The 27,120-nt window shown below is 49.3% G+C and overlaps 2 protein-coding genes across 2 annotated transcripts in view; both read right to left on the bottom strand.

The window, feature by feature from the left end:
* Positions 1–27,120, bottom strand: part of Alk (ALK receptor tyrosine kinase) — a 713,415-nt gene that overhangs the window by 27,444 nt on the left and 658,851 nt on the right. Inside the window, exons 12-18 of the mRNA XM_051169801.1 lie at positions 22,056–22,218; positions 11,541–11,691; positions 5,461–5,592; positions 4,596–4,740; positions 3,038–3,220; positions 1,706–1,804; positions 1,051–1,203 (exon numbers count right to left, since the gene is read on the bottom strand). Of these exons, the coding sequence (XP_051025758.1) occupies positions 1,051–1,203; positions 1,706–1,804; positions 3,038–3,220; positions 4,596–4,740; positions 5,461–5,592; positions 11,541–11,691; positions 22,056–22,218 (1,026 nt within the window). The remainder of the gene's footprint in view (positions 1–1,050; positions 1,204–1,705; positions 1,805–3,037; positions 3,221–4,595; positions 4,741–5,460; positions 5,593–11,540; positions 11,692–22,055; positions 22,219–27,120) is intronic.
* LOC127195213 (60S ribosomal protein L23a-like) lies at positions 24,614–25,096 on the bottom strand. Its single transcript, XM_051152625.1, has one exon. It carries the CDS (start codon positions 25,094–25,096, stop codon positions 24,614–24,616), a length of 483 nt encoding a protein of 160 aa, XP_051008582.1.

The raw sequence follows: 27,120 nt of genomic DNA, 5'->3' as shown, positions 1-27,120 counted from the left end.
CTCAAGAGGACCCAGCAAGAGAGTCCCTTGGTGACACCCTCAGAGGTGGAACTACTTCTTAGGGTCCCAGTATAGGGGAATATCTTGTGAACCCCATCCTGGCCAAATGATATGCTCTGGTTCACAAAACTACCCTTTCCCTTCCCTCCCTTCCTTTCCCTCCCCTGCTCCTACCTCCACCCCCTCCCCCTTCTTCTCCTCCCCTGTCTCCTCTCCTTTCCTCCCTTTCTCTCCCCTCTCTTTTCTCCTCCCCTCCCCTATCCATGCCCATCTTCCCTCCACTCTTTGTTTCTTTCCTATTTATTTTTCTCTTTCTCTTCTTTCCTCTTTCCTTCCTCCACCCACCATCTCCCTTTGGACTGGATTCAGGGCCAAGCACTCTACCATTCAGCCACAACCCCAGACCTTTGTGTATTTCCTATTGAGACAGGGTTTGATTAAGTTACTCAGGCTAGCCTGGCACTCCTTCTGTAGCCCAGACAGGCCTTGGTGTTTCTGTTCTTCTGTCTCCATTAGGATGATAGGTCTGTTCTCCCAGGCCTGGCTCGGACACTACATGTCTCCAGGGAGACTTGGAACATGTGCTAGGAGAACTCTGGCCTGGGAAGTCAGCTTAGATCTCTATCTGTGTGATCAAAACAAACAGCCATTGTATCTGGAGAAGACACAGGAACAGAAGCATCCTTATTGAACGTGTGTGCTAAGGGCTGTGTCCAGTCAGGAAGTTCAAAGGCACAGAGCCCGGCTCTCAAATTTCTTGACACAGGGGTGTCTTAGGAGTGCTAAGGTTCTCTGTCGATAGGTACTTGAGTGGGTATGGGATGTCAGGCGCTTTGGTAGAGATGCCACAGGTGGTCTCAGAACCTTCCTTCAGGGCATAGGTTGCTCTAAGATCCTTTCAGGTGCAATGACCTACCTTTTGGTACAAGGTCTCTTTGCTCAGTTACCAGAATATGAGCAAGAGAGGGATAAGACACTTAGAAACCAGCTGGGCTTGTTCAGTTGGCTCAAGCTTTGGCCATCTTCCCTTCCCCCATCGCTGCCCCTTACCAATGCAGGAGACGCCGTCATCAGCCAGCACGGTCCCATGGTCACAGAAGCAGATGACTTTGTGGCTCTCAGGGTCCATGTGGCATTCATCTACCTCACAGTGGCTGCAGTTTAGGTAATGCTTGATGTTCACTTCCCCATGGCCCTCCATCACTGGTGACAAGGAGCGAGGATCAGTCTCAGGCTGAACTTGAAGATCTTTTGCCCTGAACCCTCAGGTCCCAGCCTTTGAACTTCTATCTCCAGCTGCTTGCTGTGGACTCTTGGGGTCCCTGTCCCAGGTCCCTTTGCATCTGCAAGCACATCTTTGGGAAAGCATCTTTGGGCCCCTAGGAAGTAGAGCTGAGTCTGAAGATGGGTGCTCACCTGTGTGTGAGAGACTTGTGTTCAGGACCCTGGTGCTGGGACAGGTATTCTAGCTACACTTGTGTCACAACCTAGGACACGCCTGCCTGCTGGTCCATATTCTGCCTCTCAGTCTAAATTCATACCTCAACTTCCACAAAATATGATGAGATGAGCTATAGGAAGACTTGTATAAGCAAGTAGCCCATAGCCATGCCTTGGTATCCTGGCCCCATGTCAGTAACATCCAGGTTTTGGCATGGTGGAAGAAGTGGCTTAAGTTTGTATCATCACCTAGTAGAGAGGGTACCTTTTAAGGCTGGGGTGTACAGGATACCCAACGGACTGATGAAGGAAACCCCATCTTCTCCATCCATTTCAGGGTCATTGTTTGATGCTGCGTTGCCACCTGTGGCAAACCAGAGAAGAGTTGAACCCCAAAAGGTGGGTGCCCCAGTCTCAACACACATACACATCAACAGGCATGCAGTCTGGCCAAAGCTATGGGTCACTGGGGGCCTGCAGGCAGGGCAGGGAGGAAGAGAGGGATGGGAGGTTCTCAGCACAGAGGCTGCACGTTGGTTTAGCTCTGTAGATTCTGGGTGTGTGGGACAATTTCCCTTCTAAGTTGAAGTCATATCATCCAGGGGATCTCTACAACACTGCCGAGGCCACTAGTAAGTAGCCCAGGTGAGCAAGAGTCTAGAAGGTTCTAGTCTCTTGAGGTCAGGGTATGTTCTTGTGGCTTAGAGGAGTTGCTCTTCAGTCACTTAGGAGTCAAAATAGGACCTGGGGGAGCTAAGCCGCTGTGCCTTCAGTCTCCTGTCCCTCCTTTCATCTGGGACTGGGTGATGTTGGGATGCCCCACTCCAGCCCCTCTGGTCCTCCCATCTACCCAAAGCTCGGAAAGGAAGCTTGTGTGGTTAGCACAAGCATTTTCCACACAGCAACAAAGCGAAACACAGACACAAACGTCACAGTGCTGGCATGCAGTGTGTCCTAATCTGGGGGTGGGGGTGGGGGGTATCATCTGCCAGTCTTTTAGCTGCAAACTCTTCCCAAGGCAATGGGGGATCAACAGCAGGCTGCCTGCTGCAGGACTGGCTTGAAGCTGCCTGCAGTGGCTTTGGGGAGAGGTTCCCACTGGCATGGATGGTGCTGCTATCAAGCAGCTAGTGGACTGGACAGAAAACTGAAAGGGAGGAGCCCCTGGTTTAGCCAGGCCCTCAAAATGAGCTGTAGGGGCTAGAAGACTGTGGTCTTCAGGGCTTCCTGGTCCTTGTGGTGGCTTATGGAACCATCTGGGAAGCCAACCATTTGCTTTCTATGTTCAGCTCTGAAAGGGGCTCAGGGGCGGGCAGGGATGGGGGCAACGGGGAGGGATCGAGGATCACATAGGATCTTGGTGGTGTTGCTACATAAGCCTAGAGGCAGGATGCTGGCTCAGAAGCCAACACCCTACCTCTGGCGGGCCCAGGCCAGGCAGAGGGGAGGGGAGCGTGCAGTGACATCACAGTCCACACTGGGTCGGGCTGGGGGAGGGGGGGAGCTGGGGGAGGGGGAAGGGAGGAAGGTGACAGGGAGGGAGGAACCTAGGACTAAGAGGGGGAAGAGTGACACCTAGAACACGAATCATCTTTACCTATATATCCTCCGCCTCCTCCACCTGAGGAGCACCCCCCTCCACCCCCTCCGAAACCCCCTCTTGTCTCCCACCCCCACTTCTTCATGGCCTGGGGGCAGGAATGTCCTCCGGCGGCACCCTCCAGCAAAGACTTTCCGGCCCAGAGCAAGGAAGTGTTATCATTCCAGCCGCCTCCACCACCTGTGGGAGAAAGGAGACCGGCCTCTCTGAGGGAGCTGGAGGGCCTGGAAGGAGAATGGAGCTGGAGAAAGAGGATGTGGTGAGCTCTGAGGGGCATTCCCGCTTGCTCTGTTCAAAGGCCCTGTTCACGGTGGAAACCAGGACTAGCATGTCATTGGCACTAGCGATACCTCTTAAGCCACTGCATGAGGCTATAAAGTTATGCCTGGTGCCCTGTTACCTGGCAGACATCTCTAGCAGTATACTCCAGTAGGGACTTGGGAGACACCGGGGCAGACAGAATGATGGTGGAACTTCTTACTGCCTTGCTGCCAGCCACCTCCTGAAGGTGCATCTTCACTTTGCTAGCTGTGTCCATTCTAACAAGACCCATGTCCTCCCGTCGGCCATCGGCAAAGGTCACTGCACTAGTTTCTTGCAGGACCAGGCTCTAGCTAGCCCCAAGGGTTTCACTGTTTGCTGGCTGTGAAATTGAGGCCATTGACCTCCTCCTCTAAGTCTCAGTTTCCCCGCCTGTAACTTAAGAGATAATAATGTCCAAGTCACAATATGGAGGACAGATATTAGACCCACTGGACTGAGTGCTTGGAACCTTCCTCAAAGTGCTGCAGTTAAATTTAGTGGGTAGACTCCTTGTGTGCTAGCTGCCTCCTGCCTGGCTCAGCCTGCTTCAGCTGTGGAGCAGCTCAGCAGGGGGTGGCGGACACCTGATGGCAGAGGTAGCCACTTGAGCTGTTTCAAGAACCCCAGGGGCTACTTTGAGCTCTTGGAAAGGGGACTAGCAGACACAATTGAGCCTGTGTATGGCCACTAGCACTTGATTTCAATGGTTGTCCCCTGCTAGCCTTTGAGAGTCTAGGGCCTCTATTGCTCTATACAACATGCCAAGAGACATGTAATCTGATGACTCCAGACAGAAGGAACAGAGTTGCCACGTGAATGGATCTCCTGGGACTCTTAAGAGTTAACCTTCCAGGTGGAATCTTCTGGAAGAAATCTTGGTTGAGGTCCCCATGGCCCAGAAAGGCCAGTGCAGGAGAAAGACAGAAAGGAGGTTGTTGGATGCTAGTGACATGGAGCCAGGCATATAGAATGGGGCTCTGATGGATAATACACTCCAGTTTACAAAGTGGCAAATGAATCTGAGCTGTGCGGTGTACAGGCTTTGTCAGCTCTAGAAACTTCAGGGTTGGGGGTCCTGGGCCTCCATAGAATTAGTGAGCAAACCTCAAGCCAGCAGGATAGCTTCAGAGGTGACAGGGTGGTCCTCCCCTCTCCCACCGCCATCAGTAGGAATAGCTCTCGGCACTCAGGCCCAGTGACTACAATGCTTTCAGGGTCCCTGAGAAATTTCTGGGAGAGGGAGGGGCTTTACCTGCGGCTCCGGAATTGCCGTTCAGCCCTAGAACCGAGGAGTTATTCTCCAGTCTTTCTGGGTGGAATGTGTCTGTCTTGGCCCCATAGGCCCTGCCACCACCGCCGGCTGCAATGATCAGGGGCACAGGCACTCCATCTTTCATCTGCCCGGGGGAGACATTCAGAGATGGAGAAAGCGGGCTAGGCATCCGTTAGGGAGACCTTAGGCCCCAGTTGAAATGTTTAACAGTTTGCAGGGCAGTAGCAGGGAGCTTTTCCATCTGTGGTAGTTTGAGGGCCCCCGGATTGGTGTTATAGTAACCACCTCTGATGCAAGCCCTCTGGGGGGTATCCATTTTTTTTTTTTTTTTTTAGGTTTCTTGAGACAGAGTTTCTCTGTGTAACAGTCCTGGCTATCCTGGACTGGCTTTTGTAGACCAGGCTGGCCTCAAACTCACAGCGATGCGCCTGCCTCCGCCTCCCGAGTGCTGGGATTATAGGCGTGCTCCATCTCTTAAATAGGCTACAAATGAGCTGGGATGGACCCTGGAGCATCATTGCTACAGCCCCTTCCCTGGATGCTCCTCAGCATCATTGTTTCCAGGGAGAGCACCCAGCAAAAAGAAGTCTACTTCCTGCCTTTGACAATGTTAGAAAAGCAGGCCTCTCTTGGGTGGACAAGGAGACTTGAGGCTGAAAAGAAATAGCAAAATATAGTACCCTATTTTAGGTAGACAAACTCAAATGTCCTCTGGTCCATGGTTTCATGTTGTGAACTTGACATAGAACAAACATCCCAGGGATTTCTGTCTAGATTTGTTCTGGGGCCCGTAACACCAAAAGGGGCCCAAAACCATTGCTTCATCTTTTGGCAAAGACCTCACCTTAAACACGTAGGTGGCTCCGCCCCCACCTCCTCCGCCTCCTGCCCACTCGTGCACGCTTCTGTTCACGCGGATCTCTTCTTCTATCACATTGTTCTCACCGACACAGACTTTCTGGATCAGTTGGTTTGCCTGTACAAAGACCACCTCATTATGTTTGCGCCGAGTTGGGGACCTTGTTCGGTCATGGCTGGGTCTGACCACCTCTCAGATGGCCTATGGTTGAGTTGAGGAGACATCCATACAATGACCACTTTGAGCAGGGGTAGGGAAGGGCCATAAGGCAAGCTTGGATATAGATGTTATTGCAGCCAGGGAGGACTGTTGGAGGGAGGTGGCATCTGGGTGGGCCGCAGAGTATAGTGAGGGTTTCCACACAGAGGGAAAAGTCAGGTCATTCCAAGAGCAAAGAGTAGCGTGACTTGCAAAAAAGGAGGTAAGTGGGGTATGTGTGGGAAGGGCTTAAGGGTCTCTTGCTTAGAAAAGTCCAGCTTAGTCCAGAGGGACCAGTTAGGCTCCCATGGCTGCTCAAGGGGGGTTGGCAAGACCCTGGGTAGTGAGAGATGCTGGAGGGCATACACACTGAGATAACCACGGGTGTTAAAGGAACAGCCGGGTCATGGCAGGGGCCTGTGTGGTGATCAGAACTGGACTTAGTGGAAAGCCACCGCTCTCCCCTGCTCTCTTTTTCAGTTCTGGAGTACTGTGAGAGGAATTAAACATAAACACAAAACAAACAAACAAAAACCCATCTGTGGAATTTTCATTCTTATCTCGTCTTTGGGAAAGTCATTTCTCCATCTTAGACATCTCGTTCCCCCCACCAAATGCCCCCTTCCCCTTTTTTGTTTGTTTTTAGACGTCTCTGGCATGCAGCCCTACGTAGAGTCCCCTGGCTGGACTTTGGACTCCGAGAGCTACACTCATCATCCTTTTGGGTGACTACCTGTGTGGTCTTCAGGGCAGGACTAGGCACAGCGCCATGACAGGCTGTATGGATGTGCAGGTGAGCCACTACCACTCTGTACCACACGTGTTAAGGATGGATAGGAGGCTGGGTGGATCTCATTAGATTACTCCTGGGTCCCAGTGGCTCCTGGTTGGGCTCAGGGAGGTGGAGGTGGAGGTGGAGGTGTCTGAGATTATTCTGGAATGTCTGTGAACACAAAATCCTGCCATCCTGGGAGGAAGAGACTCCTGCCTGATAAATAGTCACATCTGCCTTGGTCACCAGAACTCAGATGAATTCTCCAAACATCAGCCTGACCTCAGAGGAAAATGACTTCTCTTTCACTTAATGGAATAAAAGCCAATAAAACATCAAATTTTCATCAAACGCTACTGCATAACCAGCCGGTGGACACGGCAATCCATCTTGGGCTGTTCCTTATGCTAAAGTATTCAGGAGTGGCGGCAGTGGGTACTTGAGAAATTTCCAGATAAACAGCCGAGATGCAATTTGTTTTACGGCGTTTTGGATTTAATGATGGAAATAATTTGACATTTCTGAGTGGATTTAGTGTGCACAAAAAGCTCTGGACTGTTGGGGTAGAGCTAAGATTTCTCCCATGCATATGCAGCAATGTCCAGGGATGTTGGGAAGGTGGCCTCAGACAGGAATGGGTGGCAAGGTGCATGCCCTGAGGGTGGGGCTGACACTTGAGCAGGACTTTAATGAGACTATCAGGGTCTTGGATTTGCCTCCATCTATAAATCAAAGAAAAGGCTGTCTAGAATGAACCAGCAGAGTGGAAAAGACCCATTTCCAGACCTGTCTCTCCCCCTTCCTCTCCCCCGGTGGCTAGCAGTGTCACCTCCACATTCGGGGGATGCCTCTTTCTGAGAACTGATGTCTGGACACTGCTGGGATAGTGTGGGGAAAGCGCAGTGGACCCTGAGGATAGCCCATCTTCCATGTCCCTGCTCCATGCATCCCTTCAAACCAAGGCAGAGAGTGCCCAAGAAATGAGCATCCTTACCAGCATCCCTCTGACCCAGCAAGGGCCTCTAGCGGAGACCTGTGCCTCTTTACCTGACTCCTGGCACTTCCCCTGCCACCAGGGGCCCCTCCTGCCTCTCCCATCCTTGTTAATTTCTCTGTTTTTTTTTTTGTTTTTTTTTTTTTTTCCTTCTCACATCTAAATGCTGGAGACCCAGGGCTCATCCTTGGTTCCTCTTCTCTAGCTGTACCACACCATAGGCAACCTCAGCCCACTTGAACTTTATGGTGTTTTATATTTTCCTCCCTGGACCTTTCTTCTAAACCCCAGTGGTCTATCTGGTTGCTCACCTGCCATCTCCCATATCTACTCTGTGGTCTAGTAGACCTCCATAGTCTGTGTGTTTGACCTTGACCTTCTGACCTCACTCCCCCTCCCCACACCACCACTCTCTCTTTTGAATTCTCACTTGTAATTGAGGCTAGCCTGGAACTCACTATGTAGCTCAGGCTGTCCTTCTGCAGCGGTTCTCTGCCAGGCGATGGCAGCTCTCAGTTCTTGGAGTCAGAGTTGACTTTCTTTCTCTCAGTTTCTCACATAATCAGGTAGGAAGCCTTTTTGGATTTCACATCCCAAACTTGCCCAGTATCCAATCACTTCCCACCACCCCCACAATGACCATGCCGGTCCAAGCCACCAGGATCTCTTGCTGGATAAATCTGGTGCTTGACTCTTCCTCGTCCCTGTGGGATTTGAACTTCCTGGTGCAGCTGCAGGGAGACTTCGGAGGCATATCTGTTATGTTGCTAGTTGGCCTTGAAGACGTGGAATGTGTCATTACAGTGGCCTGGCCCAGCCCATTTGCTTTGCCCTCCTCTCCTAGCTACCTGCTTTGCTCCTCCCCCTTTCCCCTCCTCCTCTTAGGCACACAGGAGTGCTCCCACCCTAGGGACAGAGCCTTGGCCACGTCCTTCTCTACTTGTTAGAATGGACGTGCCTTGTGTGTAAGGGTCATTCTTGTTCATTGAATGTCCCAATTTCCTAGCATGGTGGCTGACACCCAGTTTATGTTCCCCGGATCAGTTTGAATGAACAGAGGACCGTCCGCTTCACACACTGGCCTTCCTGGTGTTTGCTGGGTGGGAATATGGGACCAGGCAATTAGGCCAGTGACTTTGCCCTCTAGGGGGCATATGGGATTTTCAGAAGGCATTTTCGATGGTTGCTGCTGGGCATCAGGGTGGTGGAGGAGGATGAAGACGCTGTTAAACGCCATACACAACAAGGGGAAGGCTCCCTCTCTCCTGTAAAGAAATTCTACTCTAAGACGCCAATGGTGATTATATGGTGGAGGAAGCCTGATTTAGACCCAAGCTAGGAGGAGAGGCCTGGTAGGAAATGGGATCCCCCGTCGTGTGTGTGTATGTGTGTGTGTGTGTGTGTGTGTGTGTGTGTGTGTGTGTGTGTGTGTGTGTGTGTAGGGGTGCTTTCCAGAAGCAGCTGGAGCTGGATTCCTGTACCCTGAGCTTGGGGTGGCCAGGCCTCTGGTAGAGAGCCTCTCCCAATGCACAAAGCCAGCTAAGCTGCAGCCTAACTCCTAGGGTTCACTTTATTTTCATTTTTTTCCCCTAGTGAAAACTGGAGGTGGAGGTAATGCTTGAAGGCAGCGTCTCCTCCTCTCCTAAGGACCCACGGGGAGAGGGACCCACCAGGAGGACCCATTACTTTTCTTCTCCTGCCCAAGAGTGCATGGCATGCCCAGCCTGACCAGCAGAGGGCGCTTCCTTCTGCTCAGGCCTGAGATGGTCTTCTCCTGCCCCCCTTGGGAACTCTCCCTTTGCGCCCACAAAGTTTGAGAACAAGTAGGTTGATTAATAAGAATGATAAAGTGCAGCAACCTAGAGGAACAAGTAGATTACAATTGAATTAAAAAAAATAAAAAGGACAGTCCTGTGAAAAGACATAACTGATTACAATCCAATCAAGTAAAAGTCCCTTGCAGAAGTCAATGCAATCTTTCTGCTTAGATGAAAGAATTACATTAGCACTCAATAAATTCCTGTGAAAATTACAGCAGTCTGTAATTTAATGACTTAATATATTATAACAGCCTGCAAAATCCTGATTATAGTTCCTAAATAAAAGTTGGAATAGAGGTATTTCTCAGACAGGAGGCTGTACCCAGCACGCTTGGTTCTCTGGCTTCGTGTTAACCTGGGAAGCTGGGGTATCGGGGTGGGAAGCAGGCTGAGGTGCTGTTACTATCTGCCTCTTGAACTCACAACCCATCACTTGGCTCCTTGGAGCTGAGTTTCTTTTGTGGAACTGAACTGATTCTCGGTAGGTCCTGCTCCCTAACCTGTGTTCCCAGGCTGCTGGGAAAACTCTTGGAGAAGGTGCTGTCCTGGGCACTGGGACCCTGGCCTCTGCCTGAGATCTATCCCCACTAAGCTGTGCTCCATCCTGACCCTAGCTGGATATCTGCTCTCCTGGGGCCTGAGTTCCTGCCAGCATAGCCAGCACTGGCGGGGTCTTGCCACCCCCTAACACTGGCAAGGGAAGAGCCAGACAGCTGGGGTGTCTGGGGCTTCATAGCTGCTTTGTAGTCAGGCCTCAGTGTCTGGTTCTGTGGGTTACTTTCAACTGCTCTGAACATCCTCAGCTCCTGCCGTTGGACTTCTCTTTAACAGCTGGACACCCAGTGGGGTTAGAAACACCATGCTAGGTTGTCTTCAGGATGACAAAGCTTGTCCAGTGATGGGCTATGTAAGTGGAAATGGTGGTGGTGGGGGTGGGGGAAGGTCACAGAAACTACAGAGCAGACAAGTATAGGAGGCGGCCAAAACAAATGCTCGAGAGGCTTGGGCCACTTTGTGAGTGACACCGGGCAAGTCCCTTCACCTCTGTGCTTTCTCCCTCTCCTCATTTGCAAAATGAGAGTGTAACCCTGAAACGCCCCTTGCAGGCTTATATTTTGGATATTTGTTTCCTGTTTATGATGCTGTTTGGGGAGGTTGTGGACCGTTAAAGGGGCGAGGTGCAGCTGAGGAAGACAGGACATTAGGGATGAACCTTGAAGGCTTTACTTGCTCTGGCTGCTGCCCAACTCTCTGTTTCCAGATCCACTGCTATGAAGTCGTCCGAGCATTCTCCATGAAGGGTCAGACTGAGACCCTTTGAAACCAGGAGCCAAAATGAATCTTCCCTTTCAGATATTGTTTCCGGCGGGTGTTTTGTTGGAACAATATAAAAGTGACTAATGAAAAGTAGGCGTCCAGCATTCTGGCTCTATACTGTACATTTTAAATTTTAATCATACAAATAAATAATATGTGAAGGCATTCATTCTTTCTTCTACTTTTTTTTTTTTTTTTTTTTGAGTTAGGAGTTCCTATGTCCACGTATCCTGGGCTGACTTCAAACTCCATTTGCAGCTGAGGATGATCTTGAACTTGTGGTCGCCATTCTCCCGTCTCTCAAGAGCTGGGACTACAGGTGTGCACCACCATGCTCAGGGGGATAAACCCGTGCAAGCTAGGCGGATGCTCTACCAACTGAGCTACGTCACAGAGCTGAGATCATTCTTTCTGTGACAATTTCAGACATTATTTACTGGGGACCCCCCAGTCTAGTCTCCTTCTAAGAAGTACACACTGTTAGCTAGCTGTATCCTTCAGAGAGTTTTGTGTGTGTGTGTGTGTGTGTGAGATATATATATATATATATAAAACACATACATATATGTGGTTATGTGTCTGATTTGGAGTGCCTCTTTGCTACTCATGGTAATATGATTACATACAATACAATAGTGTGTTAGCCAGAGCAGAAGGGGGCTGACTTTCCTACTTCCGTGAAGAACAGCCAACCTTGGTCCAATTAGGTAGGATTCAGACCTTTGGCCTTAAGTCAGTCCTGAACCCAGGCTTCAGTCTTGGCTTCTGCAGGGCTGTACAACTGCAGTAGGCCCCCATTCCCTGTGTCCTCATGAACTCCAATGGCCCCAGGAAAGGAGGGAGATCCACAGACAGAACTGGGGCAAGTCATGCCATTGCATTTGAGTGCATAGGAGGATCACTCAGGGATACTGTCCTCCAAGAGGCCACCCTCACCTTCCCTGGCGCTGCTCTGGGCACTTACCCTGGGACAGGCATCCTCCCCTTGCTGGCCGACAAGGATGTAGAGCGTGTCATCCCTCTCCAGCTCGAAGATGCCTAAGACAGACACGCCGTGGGACCGCATCATGGTGTTCTTGCCGCCTTTCCCACCAGCTGCTCCATAGCCTGAGATGCTGCAACAGCACAGAACATGATGGTAGGAGACTGATCCCTCGCCCCCTCCAACCTTCCAGCTTCCAGACGACCAAGCAAGTTCCCGTCACCTCTGAGAGTTCTTGTCCGCATAGCTCTATTGAGGTCAGCCAGGAGAGAGATGGCTCCCGACTGTTGGGAGAAAGCAGTTGGTTTACAGGAGAACCTGGAGTTACTTAGTCATAGACCTAGGAAGGGATTAGTTGGATACACAAGAGAGTGAGACAGGGAGGGAGCATGGCTCAGGAAAGGCTTGGACATTTAGACCCCCATTCTGAATTTCCTAGCTCAGCATCAAAAGACTCATGTGACCTTAGACAAACAGCCTCCCTGCTCCTTACATATGACTGGAAAAATAAGAGAACCTATCTCTTATTGCACAAGTGTTACATACAATAAAGGAATTCAGCCTTGGGATCTTTAGGGATGGTGTACAACAGGCACTCAGTAAGCATTCGCTGTTAATATGCTTGCGTGGTGTTAGTAGCTGGCAGTAACTGACTTGGTACAAAGTTTGAAATTCTCTCCTTGGTGCCTTGGGCATCATCTGAAGAGGGTGTGCTTATGAGCCCAGACTGTTTATCCCATCCCAGTAGGGTCTCCTCCTGGAGCAATCTGTGCAGCCAACAAAGAAGTGATCACGGTGAAAGCAAAGACTGAGCAAGGGGCTGGCTATGGGATTAGACCTGCTGCCTCTGAGATGGATGACATGAAGTCAAGTAGGGATGGGGGGAAACCTCCATCCGTGAACCACGGCAGAGGAGTGGCATGCCTTGACGAAGGCAGCATACCAACTAACAAACACTAACAAACGCCTCCCTGGAGAATGGTTAGGCAGGGTTTTCATGTCCCTGTGTGTTCAAGTGGAAGGTCCTTTACAAAAAGCCAGCAGGAGATGGAAAGCAGCCTTTTCCATATATGCAATGGCTTTTGTAAACCCCATGTTCTGAACATGTGGAAATCCCTCCCACCCCACTCCCTAGTCTCTTCCAACGTGCAGTCTGGGTCCTTTCTACAGGGTCTATCCTGGAGACTAGCTGTTTTCTAGTGCAACAGGCACGAACCTGGGTTCTCCATGGAATGCAATGGTATCTGGCATCATGGTCCAGCTCAGGTACCTGCTTGAGCTTGTCAAAGTCTGGGAACAGCAGCAGGCTCCATGAACACGAGAAGACCTGAGATGGGTTCCAAGCTCCACAAAGAGAAAGACCTCACCATAAGGATGGCTCTATTGTGAGGCCATGTGGAGGGAGCTGTGAGCTCCAAGGCCAGAGTTTGTGTGCCCTGATGCAGTGCCCAACCTCTTCCCTAGTAGGAGAGCTTCATATTCTTTCCCAAATTGAAGTCTGAAGTTGACTTTGTGGTAGGATGACAGATGGGAGGACTCTCAGACAAGACAAAAGGGTAGAGAATATGAGTCAAGGCTTACGTGAGCAGAAGTGAAGAGGCTTGGGGCCTCTTGGCTGACCCATGGTGGTGGGTGGCCGGTGTGGTGTGCGAAGGTTAGGCTGGAGGTTTGGAAAAGGAAAGGAAGGGAGACTCAGAGTCCCTGCTACGATGTGTGCCGAGTGGTAGAATGTGACTTAATCCCATTGGAAAGATGAGGCAACGGAGGCACAGAGAGGTGAGCTCACCTGCTGTGGACCACGCCCTCTCCCGTGTGTACAGCTGGGAGGCATAGGAAGCTTAACAAAGAGGTGTCCGAGAAGAGACTTGTACAAGTCAAGTCCTTCCGACCTCCAGGCAGACATTCTTGATACATTGTAAGTAGCTAAGAGAAGAGGCTGAGAAGATGGCTCAGCAGACAAGAGAGCATCCTGGACGCTCCCTGGGGCTTCCTTACTGCCATGGTTCTAGGTTCAGTAAGGGACCCTGTCTCAAGAGAATAAGGACACTCAGGGATCTTTGCGTGTGTGTGTGTGTGTGTGTGTGTGTGTGTGTGTGTGTGTGTGTATGCGAGCATGTGTGTATGTGTGCGTGTGTGCACACGCTCGTGTGCACATGTGTGTGCATGCGTGCATGTGTATGTGCACATGTATATGTGTGTGTGTGTGTGTGTGTACACATGCGAGTGTGTGTGACAGGGGAAAAGATGGACGAGAGGAGTGGGCTTGGGATGCAGTTGGGCTGAGTACTTGTCTAGACAGCATGAACCCTGGGTTCGATCCCCAGCACTGCCCAGAGCCAGACATAGTAGCACTTATCTATGATTCCAGCTCTTAGGAGGTGGAAGTGGGAGGATGAGAAAGAAGTTCAAGGTCATCCTCAGGAACTTAGTGAGTTTAGGGACAGCATGAGAGCCTGTCATTAAAAGGAACGCGAGAGACAAAGGTATAAGATGTGAGGACAGGAGAAGGAAGGTGGAAGGGAGCAGAATTATTTAGCTCAGAGATGTGTGAACACAGGGCTGGGAGTGGCCAGTCTCAGGATGGAAATGTTCACAGGGCCCCAGGTTGGTCCTCTTTGCCTAATAGCTGGGTGACCCAGGTAGATTATCTTTCCTCTCTCAGCCCCAGTTTCTTGGTAATATAAAAGGATGATAATAATAATAATATTGACTGTGAAAGATAATTTGTGGGACTTGGTCAGGCTGCCTGAAAAGGTCTCATTTCTATCCCAAGATGGGTTTGCTTGGAAAGCTTTTCCCCAAGTCCTTGTCCTGCTCCGCCTTGCTAACTGCAGAGAGGTGAGCTGCACCCGGCTCATGCTTGCCTGCTTCATTTGCATAGTCATTTGCATCAATCTGCATGCATTATGAATCATTCTGAACTCTTTCACATGTTTAAATTTAGCCAAATTATTATATTTCGGAAGTTGTTTGTTCCTGACTCCTTTTCCCTCCCTAGGCCCGCCTTCATCTTTCTCCTGCCCCTCCATCAATCCAAACCCCACCAGCTCCCTCCAGACCTCAGCTCAGTTCTTGGCAGTGAGGTGGGCTGGCAAGAGCTCTGAGCTCCACGAGCCACACATTGGCTCTAGTCCTGGAAGCCCTGGCCGTGTGAGCTGAGAGAACCCAGCTAACCTGTGGGAGCCTCACCTCCCACTACTGAGGGAAAAAGTAAAGTCAAGAATTCCTGCCTCATAGATGAGTAGAAAAAGTGGTTTTCAAAAAGTCACGACATGTATTTCCCTAAACCCTACAAGAAGACCATCAAAGCTGGTGGATCTGGACTCGGGGTGGGGTGGGGGATAGGGTAGAGGGTTGGGGGAGGGGGGAGGGGGGCAGCACAAAATACTGTACCAAGGACAATGAATGCAGTAAACCTAGACCCCTTATTCAGATCTAGCCAATGGACAACACATTCTCCACAGTTGTGTGGAAAGTGAGGACTGACTCTGACATGAACTCTGGTGCCTCCTATTTGACCACTTCCCCTTGGTGGGGAGGCCTGGTGACACTCAGAGGAAGGGGAAGCAGGCTACCAGGATGAGACCTGATAGGCTGTGGTCATATGGTGGGGGAGGAGGTCCCCTTCTGTCACAGGCCTAGGGGAGGAGAATAGGGTGAAAGAGGGAGGGAGGGAGGGAGGGGGAACAGGAAAATACAAGGGAGGGGATAACAATCGGGATGTAATCTGAATAAATTATTTAAATAAAATTTTTTTTAAAAAGCCAGGACTTGAGGCAAGGGTCAAGGCAGGGCCTCCAAAGTCCATAGCAAAGCTTGACAACCAGGTGCCAGTGGCTGGCACATACTCTTCTGGTGGTAGCCTCAGCTACACTTTTCCACCTTAGGAACTCAGTGTTTAAGGGATTGTTAAAGTCTTAGGAGGGTGTGGTCCCTTCCTCCACCCCTGAGGCCAGGAACCTCAAGCTTAACTCTCTTAATACTACAACTCCCATCCTGCCTCAGAGTGACATGTGACATGCTGAGAAGAACCAGGGCTTGCCTTCTGTACAAATCTGGAGCCAAATACCAGCTTTGCTTCTCAGGGCAGGGAGCGTCCGGGCAATGCAGTTCCTTCTTCTAGGTGCTGACCCTGCACTGGATGACACCAAGCCATTGTCTCCTTCAAATTCATGGCTGAGCTGCCTGGCTTTACCAGTCTTACTCAGTAGCTGTGTGACCTTGGGTAGATTATCTTCCCTCTCTGAGCCTCTTGGTAATATAAGAGGTTGATAATAATACTATTGGCCTTGGATGACGAGGTGATATCTGTAAGGGCCCTAACTGACTGCTAGAGGACGGTCAATGAGTGACGCATGTGGAGGCTGTTAAAATGCGCTCCTGCCAGTCTGTGCTTTTCTTGGGTGTGGCTTCTAGGAGGCAAAAGGGAGTGAACAAATGAGAGTGGGGTACGAGGGAGATCAGGGCGCAGTCAGGGGTCCCGGGTCCAATCCTGGTCAGTTTCACCTAGGCCCCTCCTCTGTACTGAGCTGAAAAGCATGTATTTGCTCAGCACTGCTACAGCCTGGCCTCTGTGGACCACACCACGCCCCAAGCCACGCCAGAATAACCACCGGCAGTTTCCGACATGCTCTTCCCAAACCTGGTAAACAATTTACTTTTGATGGTTGACAAGTGACGAGAAATTAATATACCTGCCACTCAAGTGGGGGAAAATGACTCTCAGTGATTCCAATTTACTGGAAATTGCAAGATTGTACTCGGAAGGAGCTGATGGTGTAATTTCTTTGTTTTTCCTCATCTAAACCCATGTCCCCTGGTCAGATGGGATGTTTACTGGGTTTGTGTTTTGTGTTATTGACTGTGAGCTATTGTTACCTGGTGTAATTGAGTTGTGAATCTTTTTTAAATAACGAATTAGTAGTGGATCAAAGTGGCTGCCTGCTGGATTCTGAAATGACAGCGCAGCTGGGTCGCAGCACGTTGGCAGCGGCAGTGCCTACTTAGGAGGGGTGTCGGGGAAGAGGAGGAGAGATTTCCCCCACACTCAGAGAAACACACAAACACCTCATTCCTCGCAGCCCTCTCCAGATATGCAGCAGACCCACACCCTACTCTGGACTCTACCTGTAGCTTGGGGTGAGACCTCCAGCCAATCTTGCCCTCACTGGCTTCCTCCCCTGGGAGACAGGCAAGGATGGGGATGATCCTCTCTGGCACACCCAGCCTACAGGAAGAACATATGAGGGCATGGCCAGCAGGAGCTTTCTGCTCATGCTACGTGCGTGGGCTCAATCAAAACATCAAGGTGCCCATGATGAGCAACGTTGAAGGGGCCCGTTGGACCTTGGTGTGCGGGCACATTGGTGGGGTCACCTGGTGTTACTGCTGTGCACTTACTTCTTCCTTTACATCCTGGCCTGCACAGCTCTGAGCATCAATAAAAGGGCTCTCTCCGAAAACCTTTCTGTAGTAGAAGGATTTGTCCTTTGAGAGAAGGGAAGACAACTTTCAAGGTCACACGGCCGGTGGGTGGTGGGAGCTGGACCCACACTCCATTCTGCTTGCAGCTCACTGATCTTCGCCTAATCGCCAAGCCCTGGCCTCCCTGGCTTGGGGCGATGACTATCTGCACAATTACTTCGGCAATTCATCATGCCTGTGACATCTCTCCTACCGCTGTCTAGAACTCGACTGGCATCGTGGACGGTTATTGAATCCCTGGCCTGTAGCTGCTCTTCCCAGAGACGGTGACGGTCTGGAGTCTCAGTCTTTTCTATGAGTCCTGAACTACTTAACTCAGTTCTGGGTACACAGTAGGTGCCCCATAGCTCACAGATCAGTCTTTGACATACAGTAGGGGCTCCACAGGTCAGTGTTGGGTGCCCTCTGCAGCAGAGGTTCTCAACCTTCCTAACGCTGCTACCTTTTAACACAGCTCCTCATGCTGTGCTGACCCCCAACCATACAATTATTTTTGTTGCTACTTCATAACTGTGATTTTGCTACTGCTATGAATTGTAATGCAAATATCTGATATGCAGGAGATCTGACAGCATAGGTGAAAGGGTCATTCGACCCCACCCCAAAGGGGTTGTCACCCATAGGATGGTAACCACTCCTTAACAGCTCAGTGCTGGCCTCACAGTATGGCCCTAGCAGCTTAGCACCAGGTCCACAGCTGGATGAGGCCAGCGGGAGGTCTCCTGGCCTTCCGTGTCTTGGTTGAATTATACCATCCACCTGTGCACACTGGGCCCGGGAGCCAGGTGAGGGAATAAGCGCCATTGATGGAGGCCAACACAAAGAACTGCGGTCCAGGCCAGGCAGCTCATGGGAGATCCGGGGCCTCCTGAAGAGTATGTGAACTGGGAGGGAACCGCTACCAGGAGCCATGCATGGTCTGTGCTTGACACATGTTTTTATATGTGATCTTTGAGCATATGTGAGAGGGCCTGAGGCTGGGGAGGGATGCTGAGCTTCCGGAGTGAGGAGAAGGAGGCAGGAGTAGGAGAGGGGTTATAAAGGATGTCAGAGAGAGTGGACTGACCTAGTGAGCCTCTCACACATTCTAACACCCCCTTCCCTATCCCCTGCCGCCAGCTCAGGTCTCAGAACTCCATTTATGATTAGTCTAAGGCTCTTGTCCTCTGCCCAGCACAAATTCACAGCTCCTTTTGTGCCTCCCAGTGGCCTTTTACTTTCATCCACTGCAGCTCCCCCGACTGGGGACACTTCAGAAGGCATTGCTACACAATCATGTCCTCAGAGCTCCGCACAAGCAGTGCCTCTCCACTACCCCCAGGCCTTTCCCCCCTCCCTTTCTCAGTTAAATCCCCTAGGTGAGCAGCAACCACTCACTGTCCTGGATTTGTTAACCCCTCCCTATCCGGTTCCTTCCTCCCATCCCACCTCCTAAGCCTTTCTTGGCTGAGTCCCTCACTGTCATGCCCAGTTTCTCCGGCCCTAGTTTATATCTTTTTGATACTTTCCTGGACAGCAGGGCAGTCACCACTTCCTACTTGCTTCTCCCCTCCCCCTGCTGTCACCAGTGGGTACAAAAAGGCCTGTGGGAGGAGACACTCTAGCCCTGAGGCCTCCAGCTATTTTTGCTGTGGTCCTGTGTAATGAAGAAGTGGGCACAGGTTATCGGAGCCTGGCGCTTGCCTCTTCCCAGCTGCTCTCTTCCACCAAGGAGATAAACCCAGGATAACATTTAATCTAGAGACAGGGAAAGCCTGGCATGGAAGCGGAAGCTCGCAGTTCTAGTTCTACCTTCTTGGGAAGCTCAGACTGCAAGTTTAAGGCCAACCTGGGAAACTGAGTGAACTGTGGTTCGAAATAAAAATGTGAAAATTCAGCTTGCTCAGCATACACAAGACTCTAGAGTCAATCTCAGGTATGAAACAGAATACAACAACAACGCTGCCGCCGCCGCCAACAACACCACCACCACCAAGAACCCAAGAGTTGGAAACTGTATACATCCTGGGGAGGCCGCAGGGATGGAGGCCCCACCTTGGCACACAGCAGTGGCCAGTGTCCCGCTGCTTTCCACTCCTGACCAGCGGGGCCGTCACCACTAGGAAACAAGCGGCAGTTAGATGGTATGCCGTACTCCATGAGAGATGGATTTTACAAGGCAAAGGATTTCACCCTTTGTCTTTCCAAAGACCTTTTCTCAAGTCCTCTGGAATATCCTGTGTTTTCTTCTCAGAGGAACTCCACTTATTACATAATAATTACTCAGGAGAAAAAGTCCTCCAGAAGAGGGCGGGAAGTTCTCTATGAGGAACATTGCGGTATACTGTGTGTGTGTGTGTGTGTGTGTGTGTGTGTGTGTGTGTGTGTCCATCACTGGGCCTCCTCAGGGATGTAGCACCTCCTTTCCCTCCCCTCCCTTTTCTCTCCTTTCTCTTCCACCCCCTTCTTTTCCTCTCAGCCCCTCCTCTCCCTTCCTTCCTGTCTTTTCATCCTGGGGATTGCGCTCACAGCCTCACACATGCTACACTAGAGCACACTTTGATGTGACCTAAAAAACAAACCATTAACTGTCTGTTTAGGTTACTAAGTTAGTCTAACCAATGTTGCCATTGACATCAAAGCCCCGCATATCATCGGGGATGAAGAATAAGGTGAGGGGTAGGAACACATCTTAGAGCCAAGCTCTGGTATCCAACAGCAACAAAGGCAGAAATTCATCCTCCCTTTCTTTTTTGTTTTGATTTTTCTCATTTTAATTTTGCCAGACCATAACTTTCTCCTTACTAACGTGAGCACTTCAAAGTGCAGTGTAAAGTGTCCAGGAAGTCAATCGCCAGTCAAGGCTGGGGCTAGGGGATCGTCTCCCAAAGCAAGCACAAACACTTCTTGGATCTAAGTGGCTGTTCCATCAGCACAGTGTGCTGTGACTATGTGCTTCATATAGATCAGAACCTCAATAGAATTAGATAGGCTGTGATTAATAATAAATAGGCAAATGAATTTATTATTATTTAATAAGTGTAGTTCATCTGGCTGGCTAAATCCTCCAAAACGTAGGGCAGGTCAGAACAAAGTCATGAAAAAAATGACAGGAAGGTGGGACCTATTTAACTTTACACTCTTCTTCCATTTCTCCAGCTGATTTCTCTGCCCAAAGGCCAGGAAGCCCCAAACACACATAGGCACAGTAATGGGCACCTGTAGGTATCAGCACACCCTATCTACTGGCAGGAAGCAGAATATGAGGACAGAGTTACCGTAACCTGTATACATCTGGAGGCGGCCATGAGTCACAATGTCTTTGGGAGAAATGAAGCCTATAAAAACAAGGCATATCCTGAAAGTGACCTTTGTTATGGAAACACATGATTCTTAATGTGGCTTTGGGCTTGCTCTGGGCTAGGAGCACCTCTGATTCTATTTTTTTTTTCCTATGAAGAGCCTTGATAATAGCCATTGCACTGCCATTCACCTCAATGCTAAAGGCACCTGGTAGGCCCTCAGCTAGCTCTGTCCCCTTCTCCTTAGGAGTCCATTTCTCTTTGCACTGTCATGCATGGAGGTTTTGCTGGGAGGTCTGTTTGTTTGGTGTGGCACGGGAGGGTGGCTGGAATCTTTGGGACATTTATGGGTGGCAGGCAGGGACATCTTTCTCATATCCTTGGCCAGAATAACACTTGAAAAGCACCTACAACTTTCTCTGGAACATATTTTTTTTTTCAGGGTGGGGGCAATTGCAAGACATGCTAAGGGGAAACAGGACACCTTGAGAGGCATTTCCTTGGAATGGGAGGGGGTGCTCTGAGACCCACAGGGGATATCTGCATCAGCCCTGCACAACAGTGATGCTCTTCTTAGCACAGCTGGGTAGTGTGGGGTGGAAGGAGCTGCAGCCAGACCATAGTCACTCTTAGGAGTCTGAGGTTGGGGGCTGTTTGTGGACTGTGACTGTCAGGGAGGCGCCTGTCTCTCTGAGCCTGTTTTCTCATTTCTAAAACGAGGCATCTAAGACTGGCCTTGCCTTCATCGTAGAACCCACATGAGGACACACAGGCACATCGCAGTCCAGGGTTTGGCATGACTCAGTGGTTCTCATAGGAGGTATCAGTGTACCTGGGCACTTGGTGAAAGTCACACCTTAGCACTTACTCAAGAGCACCTGCCTACAGAGCAGACCCTGGAAACCTGGCTATTATTCAGCCCTGATGCCTCACTGGTAGTCTTCCTGGGTAACGTGGACTCATGCTGGTCTAGCAGAGCTGGTCTACTTTTGCCTGGGCTTGCTGTGGTGGAGAGTTGTGAGGTTGGGAAGGGAAGAGAGTGGCTTGCTTTCCATGAGAACAGGGAAGGGCCAGGGAAGGATAAGAACACTAGCTTTTGGGCTGCGGGGATGGCTCAGTTGGTCAAGTGCTTGCCGTGCAAGGACAAGGATGCAAGTTTGCATTCCCAGCATCTACAGGAAAACCCAGACATAGCAACATTCCCTTGTAACCCTGGCAATGTGGGAGTGAAAACAGGCAGACCCTTGGAGCACTGGGATTACAGGTGGAAATCTCAAGCTGGCCAGCCAGCCAGCCAGCCTAGCCAATCAGTGAGCTTCAGGCTCTGTAGGCATGTGGGATCCCCTGTCTTAAAAATAAAGTGCACAAAATTCTCTGGATATCTCACTAAGTCTAGCATGGTGCTGAGGAAACTTCAGATGGACAGGAACACGCAACCCCTCCACCCCTCAACACACATGCCACACAATCTTCTGTCAAGAGCCTCCTAGGTCCACCCTAATTGTAACTAGCAGTTATTTTGAAGCTAGCTCATATATTTACCAACTGCACTAACAGTCTGAGTTTCTTTGAAGGCAAAAGACATCTTTGTTTCTACCATCCATCTTCAGTCATTATATTCCACTAGCAGGCCAGAGTCTGTAAACTTTTGCATGCTTGGGTACCGGGGGACATGCACCCCCAGGTAGGTCCTGTGTCTTCTTCAGGGGAGCTGAATTGCCACTGTACATACCTGTAGGTGTCCGTAGCTGGCACTTTCCAGATCTGGACGCCCCTCAAGGGCCCTTCACTTCCCACCACCACGCTCAAGTTGGAGTTCTGGTAGGCATTGTTGCACTGCGCCTGTGTGGGACCATGAGGCCCACTGGCCCCACACGTGGTGAACAGCCAGTGAACTGTGACACAAAGAGAGAGGCAGTCAGTCACCCTAGATCTCCCTCTTCCACAGGCCTCCCTGGGCTGTCTCTGAAGTGTCTGTCTGCTGCACAGCTTGAGTCATACATTCCAAGAAGGTACTGAAATTGTAGAAAGAAAATATGGTCAGTCATTCAAACTGGATAGTTCTGTAAAGAGTCTGCTATGGGCCAGAACCCGAGTCATGTACCAGGGGAGAGATGAAGATGGAGAAGACTTAGATAAAGAGGGATGCAACCAACCCTGAGGGATACAGGACAACAAGGGGGAAGCCATAGGAAGATACAGCTAGCACCATGCTCTTACTGAGGCGGGAGCGATGCTCTTCTTCCATCGGCACAGAAGTGGCTGAGACAAATCTCTCACTGTGTCCAGTGTGGTGCTGAGAAACCCCGTATGCTTAAGCTTTGATATGGTGGCAGCTTCTAGCCTGTTCCCAAAGCTCTGGCATGCACATAAAAGGGCCCTGTGGCCCCGAGAGGCTACAAAGAGGAACCTGGACACAGTATCAGCCCTATGACACTGGCTCGGGGATTCATCAGGTAGGAATAGGAAACTTCGAGCTCTCTGGACATAGCTTCATGTGAGAGATGCTTTCTTGGCAACCGGCCCTCAATGGGACAAACTGAAGCCTGCTTATCCCAGCCAAGTGAGGTTTGGAAATGCAATGACTGATTTTCAAGTTTTTTTTTTTTTTTTGTTTTTTGTTTTTTTTTGGTAACAGATTATGCCAAAGATGGAAAAAAAAGTCAAACTTTTCAATCTTTTTAATGCATTTGCATGTGCACATGTACACATGTGTGAGAATATATGCAGAGGACAGAGGGTAGCCCTGAGTGTCATGCTCAGGAGTGTCATCCACCTCCTTTGACACAGGGTCCCTCATTGGCCTGGAGCTTACCAATTAGGCTAGACCAGCAGGCCCTAAGACCGTGTCTCTGCCTATCCCATGATGGAATTACAAGGGCATGCCTGGCTTTTTAATATAGGTTTTAGAGACAGAATTCAGGTCCCTGTGCTTACATGGCAAGCAGTTTACTGACTGAGCCATCTCCCTAGTCACAGACTTGTCAAACTTTCTTCCTTTTCCTGGGCCCCCAGCTATTCCCTACTGTGGTCTGTCCTTGTCCAGTGTCCTTATGTAGCTTTCTAGGGACATAATGGGAACACAATTCAAACTCCACCTGCCACCTCACTTCTGCTACTTGGACATTTCCTTTCAAACGCCCTTTCTTTTAGCCAGGCTGGACTTTGGGGATTTGTCAGATCTCTTGGCCTCAAATCTAACACGTTTTATAACTCATAAAAGCTTTAAGAACTGTGTTCTTGATAAATAAGCTTCTACTGAAAATAAATCTCATTTTCAGATGGCCCAATTTATTTCTCCTTTAAAGAGAGATTGAGTCAAATTCTGTGCACAGAGAATGATGGGAAATTAATTTGAGTGTATGTAGCACTGCTACTAAAACATTCAAGAAAAAATTTCTTGAAGACTTTGAACTAATTTGGTGATGAAAATCCAAGAGGCTAATTTGACAGTCAGAGGGAGGTCACCTTGGCAGCGCTGAGAAGCTGAAGCCTCAGCCAGACTTGATTTACTTTTGTGATGGGACCCTGGCCCTGAGGTTGGACTTTCCAGTGGGATTCCAATGCATTCACCTTAATGGAAAGGATGACTTCCATGTGGCTTCCAAATGTCACTGCAAGGCTTAGGAAGTGAGGAGCATATTGGCTAATGGCCAGCTTTCTAACCAAACCTGTTAATTCAAAGGACTAACTCTTTATGGAAGGCTCTGTCTTTTTGTTTGTTTGCTTGTCTGTTTGAGAAACAGGGTCTCACTGTATGACTCAAGCTGGCACAAATTCAGAGCAATTACTCTGCCTCAGTGTGAAGACAATGAGCATACTTAACCATATCCTGAGTGCAAAAGGTTTTGTGGCAGAACTTGTTTGGCCAGTTGTCCCTTTACTTGTTCCAAAGCCAAAATTACATATGTGCAGGAGTGAGGTGCAAAGACCAAAGACAGCTTTGGCATCTTCCAGAACACCTGGTTTTGAGGCACTCTGCATCAATGATGGACCATGAGACCTTGCTCTGGTCCCCTCTCCCATGAAAGGGGCTTGTTGGCATGGTAAAGTCTCAGGGGATAGGAAAGGCCACTGTACAGTCCCCTGACAGTGGGAAATAGTTTTACGAGAGTTTCTGTGATTGTGACTTCTATGTCTACAGCACCTGGGAACTTAAACTGACTGAGCTGAGCATGAGCCTGAGGCAGAGAAGAAAAGATAAAGCTAAGCCACACCTTCCCATTGTCACCTGGAAGCCCATTGCAGAGGCTTTTTCTTTTTAACCGTGAAAAAAGTGTATAATTAGAATTAGCCAGCTGGACTCAGTGTAGATGATCCCAGGTTGTTGGCAACGTTCAGAGCATCATAATCAGGAGCAATTGAACATACGCCTTCTTCTCCATCAGGCCTTATCAGGGTGTTGACTTTGGCCACAGCGATGTCACAGAGTTTCTTCACGGCCTGTTTGATCTGGTGCTTTCTGGCCTTGACATCCACAATGAACACCGGTGTGTTGTTGTCCTCAATTTTCTTCATGGCTGACTCAGTAGTCAGGGGGAATTTGATAATGGCACAGTGATCACGCTTGTTTCTCCTGGGTGTGCTTTTTTGAGGGTATGTGGGCTGCCTCTGGAGCTGCAGGGTCTTTGGCCCCTGGAGGGTGGGTGACATGTAGATCTTCTTTTTGTGGCTGTGGACGCCTTTCAGCACTGCCTTCTTAGCTTCCAAGGCCTTTTCTTTGGCTTTGGTTTTGGGAGAAGCAGCAGCTTCCTTCTTTGCTTTCAGCGCCATCTTGGTGAAAAGCTGCAGAGAAATTTTAATCCAGCAATGCAGCTTCTCTGAACATTTCTAAAAACCTCCCAGGTTTGTGAGATCCAGCAGAAATGCAGACATGCTTTTAATACACACTTTTAATTCCAAATAATGATGGTAAAGTTAGTCTGTAGAGGGAAACACCCATGTTACGAAGTGATGTCTAATTGAGGGGCAGACATAGTGATGAGTCAGAGAAAGATTTGACAGACTAGGATATGACCAACAGAGATAAAAGAGAGGAACTTAGGAGAGAGAGCAGGCAGAGGGAAGGAGAGAGAGGGGAGGGCAGGCAGAGGGAGGGAGAGAAAGCGGAGGGAGTTTTACTGGGAGAGTTTTGCAGAGACAGGTAGAAAAGAGAACAAACTAGACACTGGTGAAGTCAGAATGAGCCAGAGAATGAGAAGGAGTCAGAAGGTTAGAATAGATTTCTGGAGTTAGTTTGAGACCAAGCAGAGCAATGATTCATTCAGAGGCCATGAGAGAAGCCAGATCAAAGCAGCCGGCTTGGAAGGGAGTTTGAGCGAGAACAGCTGAGTTGAACCAGCCAGCCAGAGTTCAGAAAGAGCTAAAAAAAAAAAAAAAAAAAAAAAGGCGCGCTTATTCAACAGTAAGCCTCAGAGGCTGAAAACATTCTAGGCCTAGGTTAGATCACACGGAGGCTAGAAGCTTCCAGGACTAGGCCTAGGTTAGCAGATGGAGGCAGTAAGCCTCTGAGATGACAGTTACATTAGGAGAATAAAAGTTACTTTTTTAAAAAAAAGTTATTTTTACAGCCCATCTGCAAACAGCCTGTATCTCCAGCAAACAGCTTGGATTTGAAGAAGCCTCCTCAACCTGGTGGCAGATGAGTGGTGGTTTCTTTAGTTACTTCAGATCTAGAAATAATATCAGTACCTTGCTTGGGCATCTAACCTTGAGGAGAAAGAACCCCTTTAATTTCAGCCTCTGTCAACTACAGGATAGAGAGGTTCTGAGGTATTCCCAGAGAGTTGGTCATCTACTTCTCGGCCAGCTGGAGGGTCTGGTGAGGCAGAAAGAGGCTTGTGGGCTTGGGATGCAGATGGCACATAGCTTCCCATTCTAAACTTGGTCCCTGACTTGCTGTGAGACCTGGATTAGATAAAAAGATCTTAGTTGGGGACTAAGACCCCATATGAGATCATGTAACTCAACTTGTGGGTCACAAGATATTTGGCAACAGTAGGTTTATGAAGGTACACTGAGCGACAATTCACTCAGCGTCAAACACGTATTGGATCTGAGCTGTTCCTGGTGGTGCTCACCAGTGTTGCATCCTGTGATGTCACTGTTGTCTTCATCACATGTACACACACATTGTGTGTGCCATCACATCACACAATGCTAATAAATGCTGCCTTGAAACATTGCAGCTCATACTTGAGACTACTGTATGTTGGTGAGTTGCATCGTTTTTACTACACATATAAAATTTCCTCTTCTTATAAAACAGAATAGTTTAATTATCCTAAACAAAGATCTTTAATAGTTTTCTGCCAACATTCTTCAGCATGTGAGTATGAAATTGGTATATCATAGAAAGGACTGTATTGTGTTAGACAAACACACATATCTCTCATTAGTATGCAAATTTGTTTCCTCCTTTATAATTGGTAAAATGATGTGTATATCAAAGAATTGTTTTGAAACAAATTTCTTTGTGACTTATCAGTAAATGCTTGATATTTTATGCCCATTTTATATCTGTGTGCTTAAGGTCATGTCACAATTTCTCAGGCTACAGGGGTTTTCAAGTAGACAAGGTTTAAGGAGCCCTGGGTTAGATTATATGACCTGCCTAAGCCTTCTTTTTCTAATCTGAACAAACAAGAAATCTACTACTTACTGCTGAGATTTCCTATGAACATTAAAAGATGAACCTAAGCCAAGTGCTTAGCATGTGAGATGCAGTGAAGACAGTTTAAAACATGTGGTACTTTCATGTTCAGTTCCTCCCTGTGGGGCTCAGACACCCATCCTCA

This window comes from Acomys russatus, chromosome 1, assembly GCF_903995435.1.
Source record: "Acomys russatus chromosome 1, mAcoRus1.1, whole genome shotgun sequence".
NCBI lineage: Eukaryota > Metazoa > Chordata > Mammalia > Rodentia > Muridae > Acomys > Acomys russatus.
This window is presented reverse-complemented; position numbering and strand designations above follow the sequence as displayed.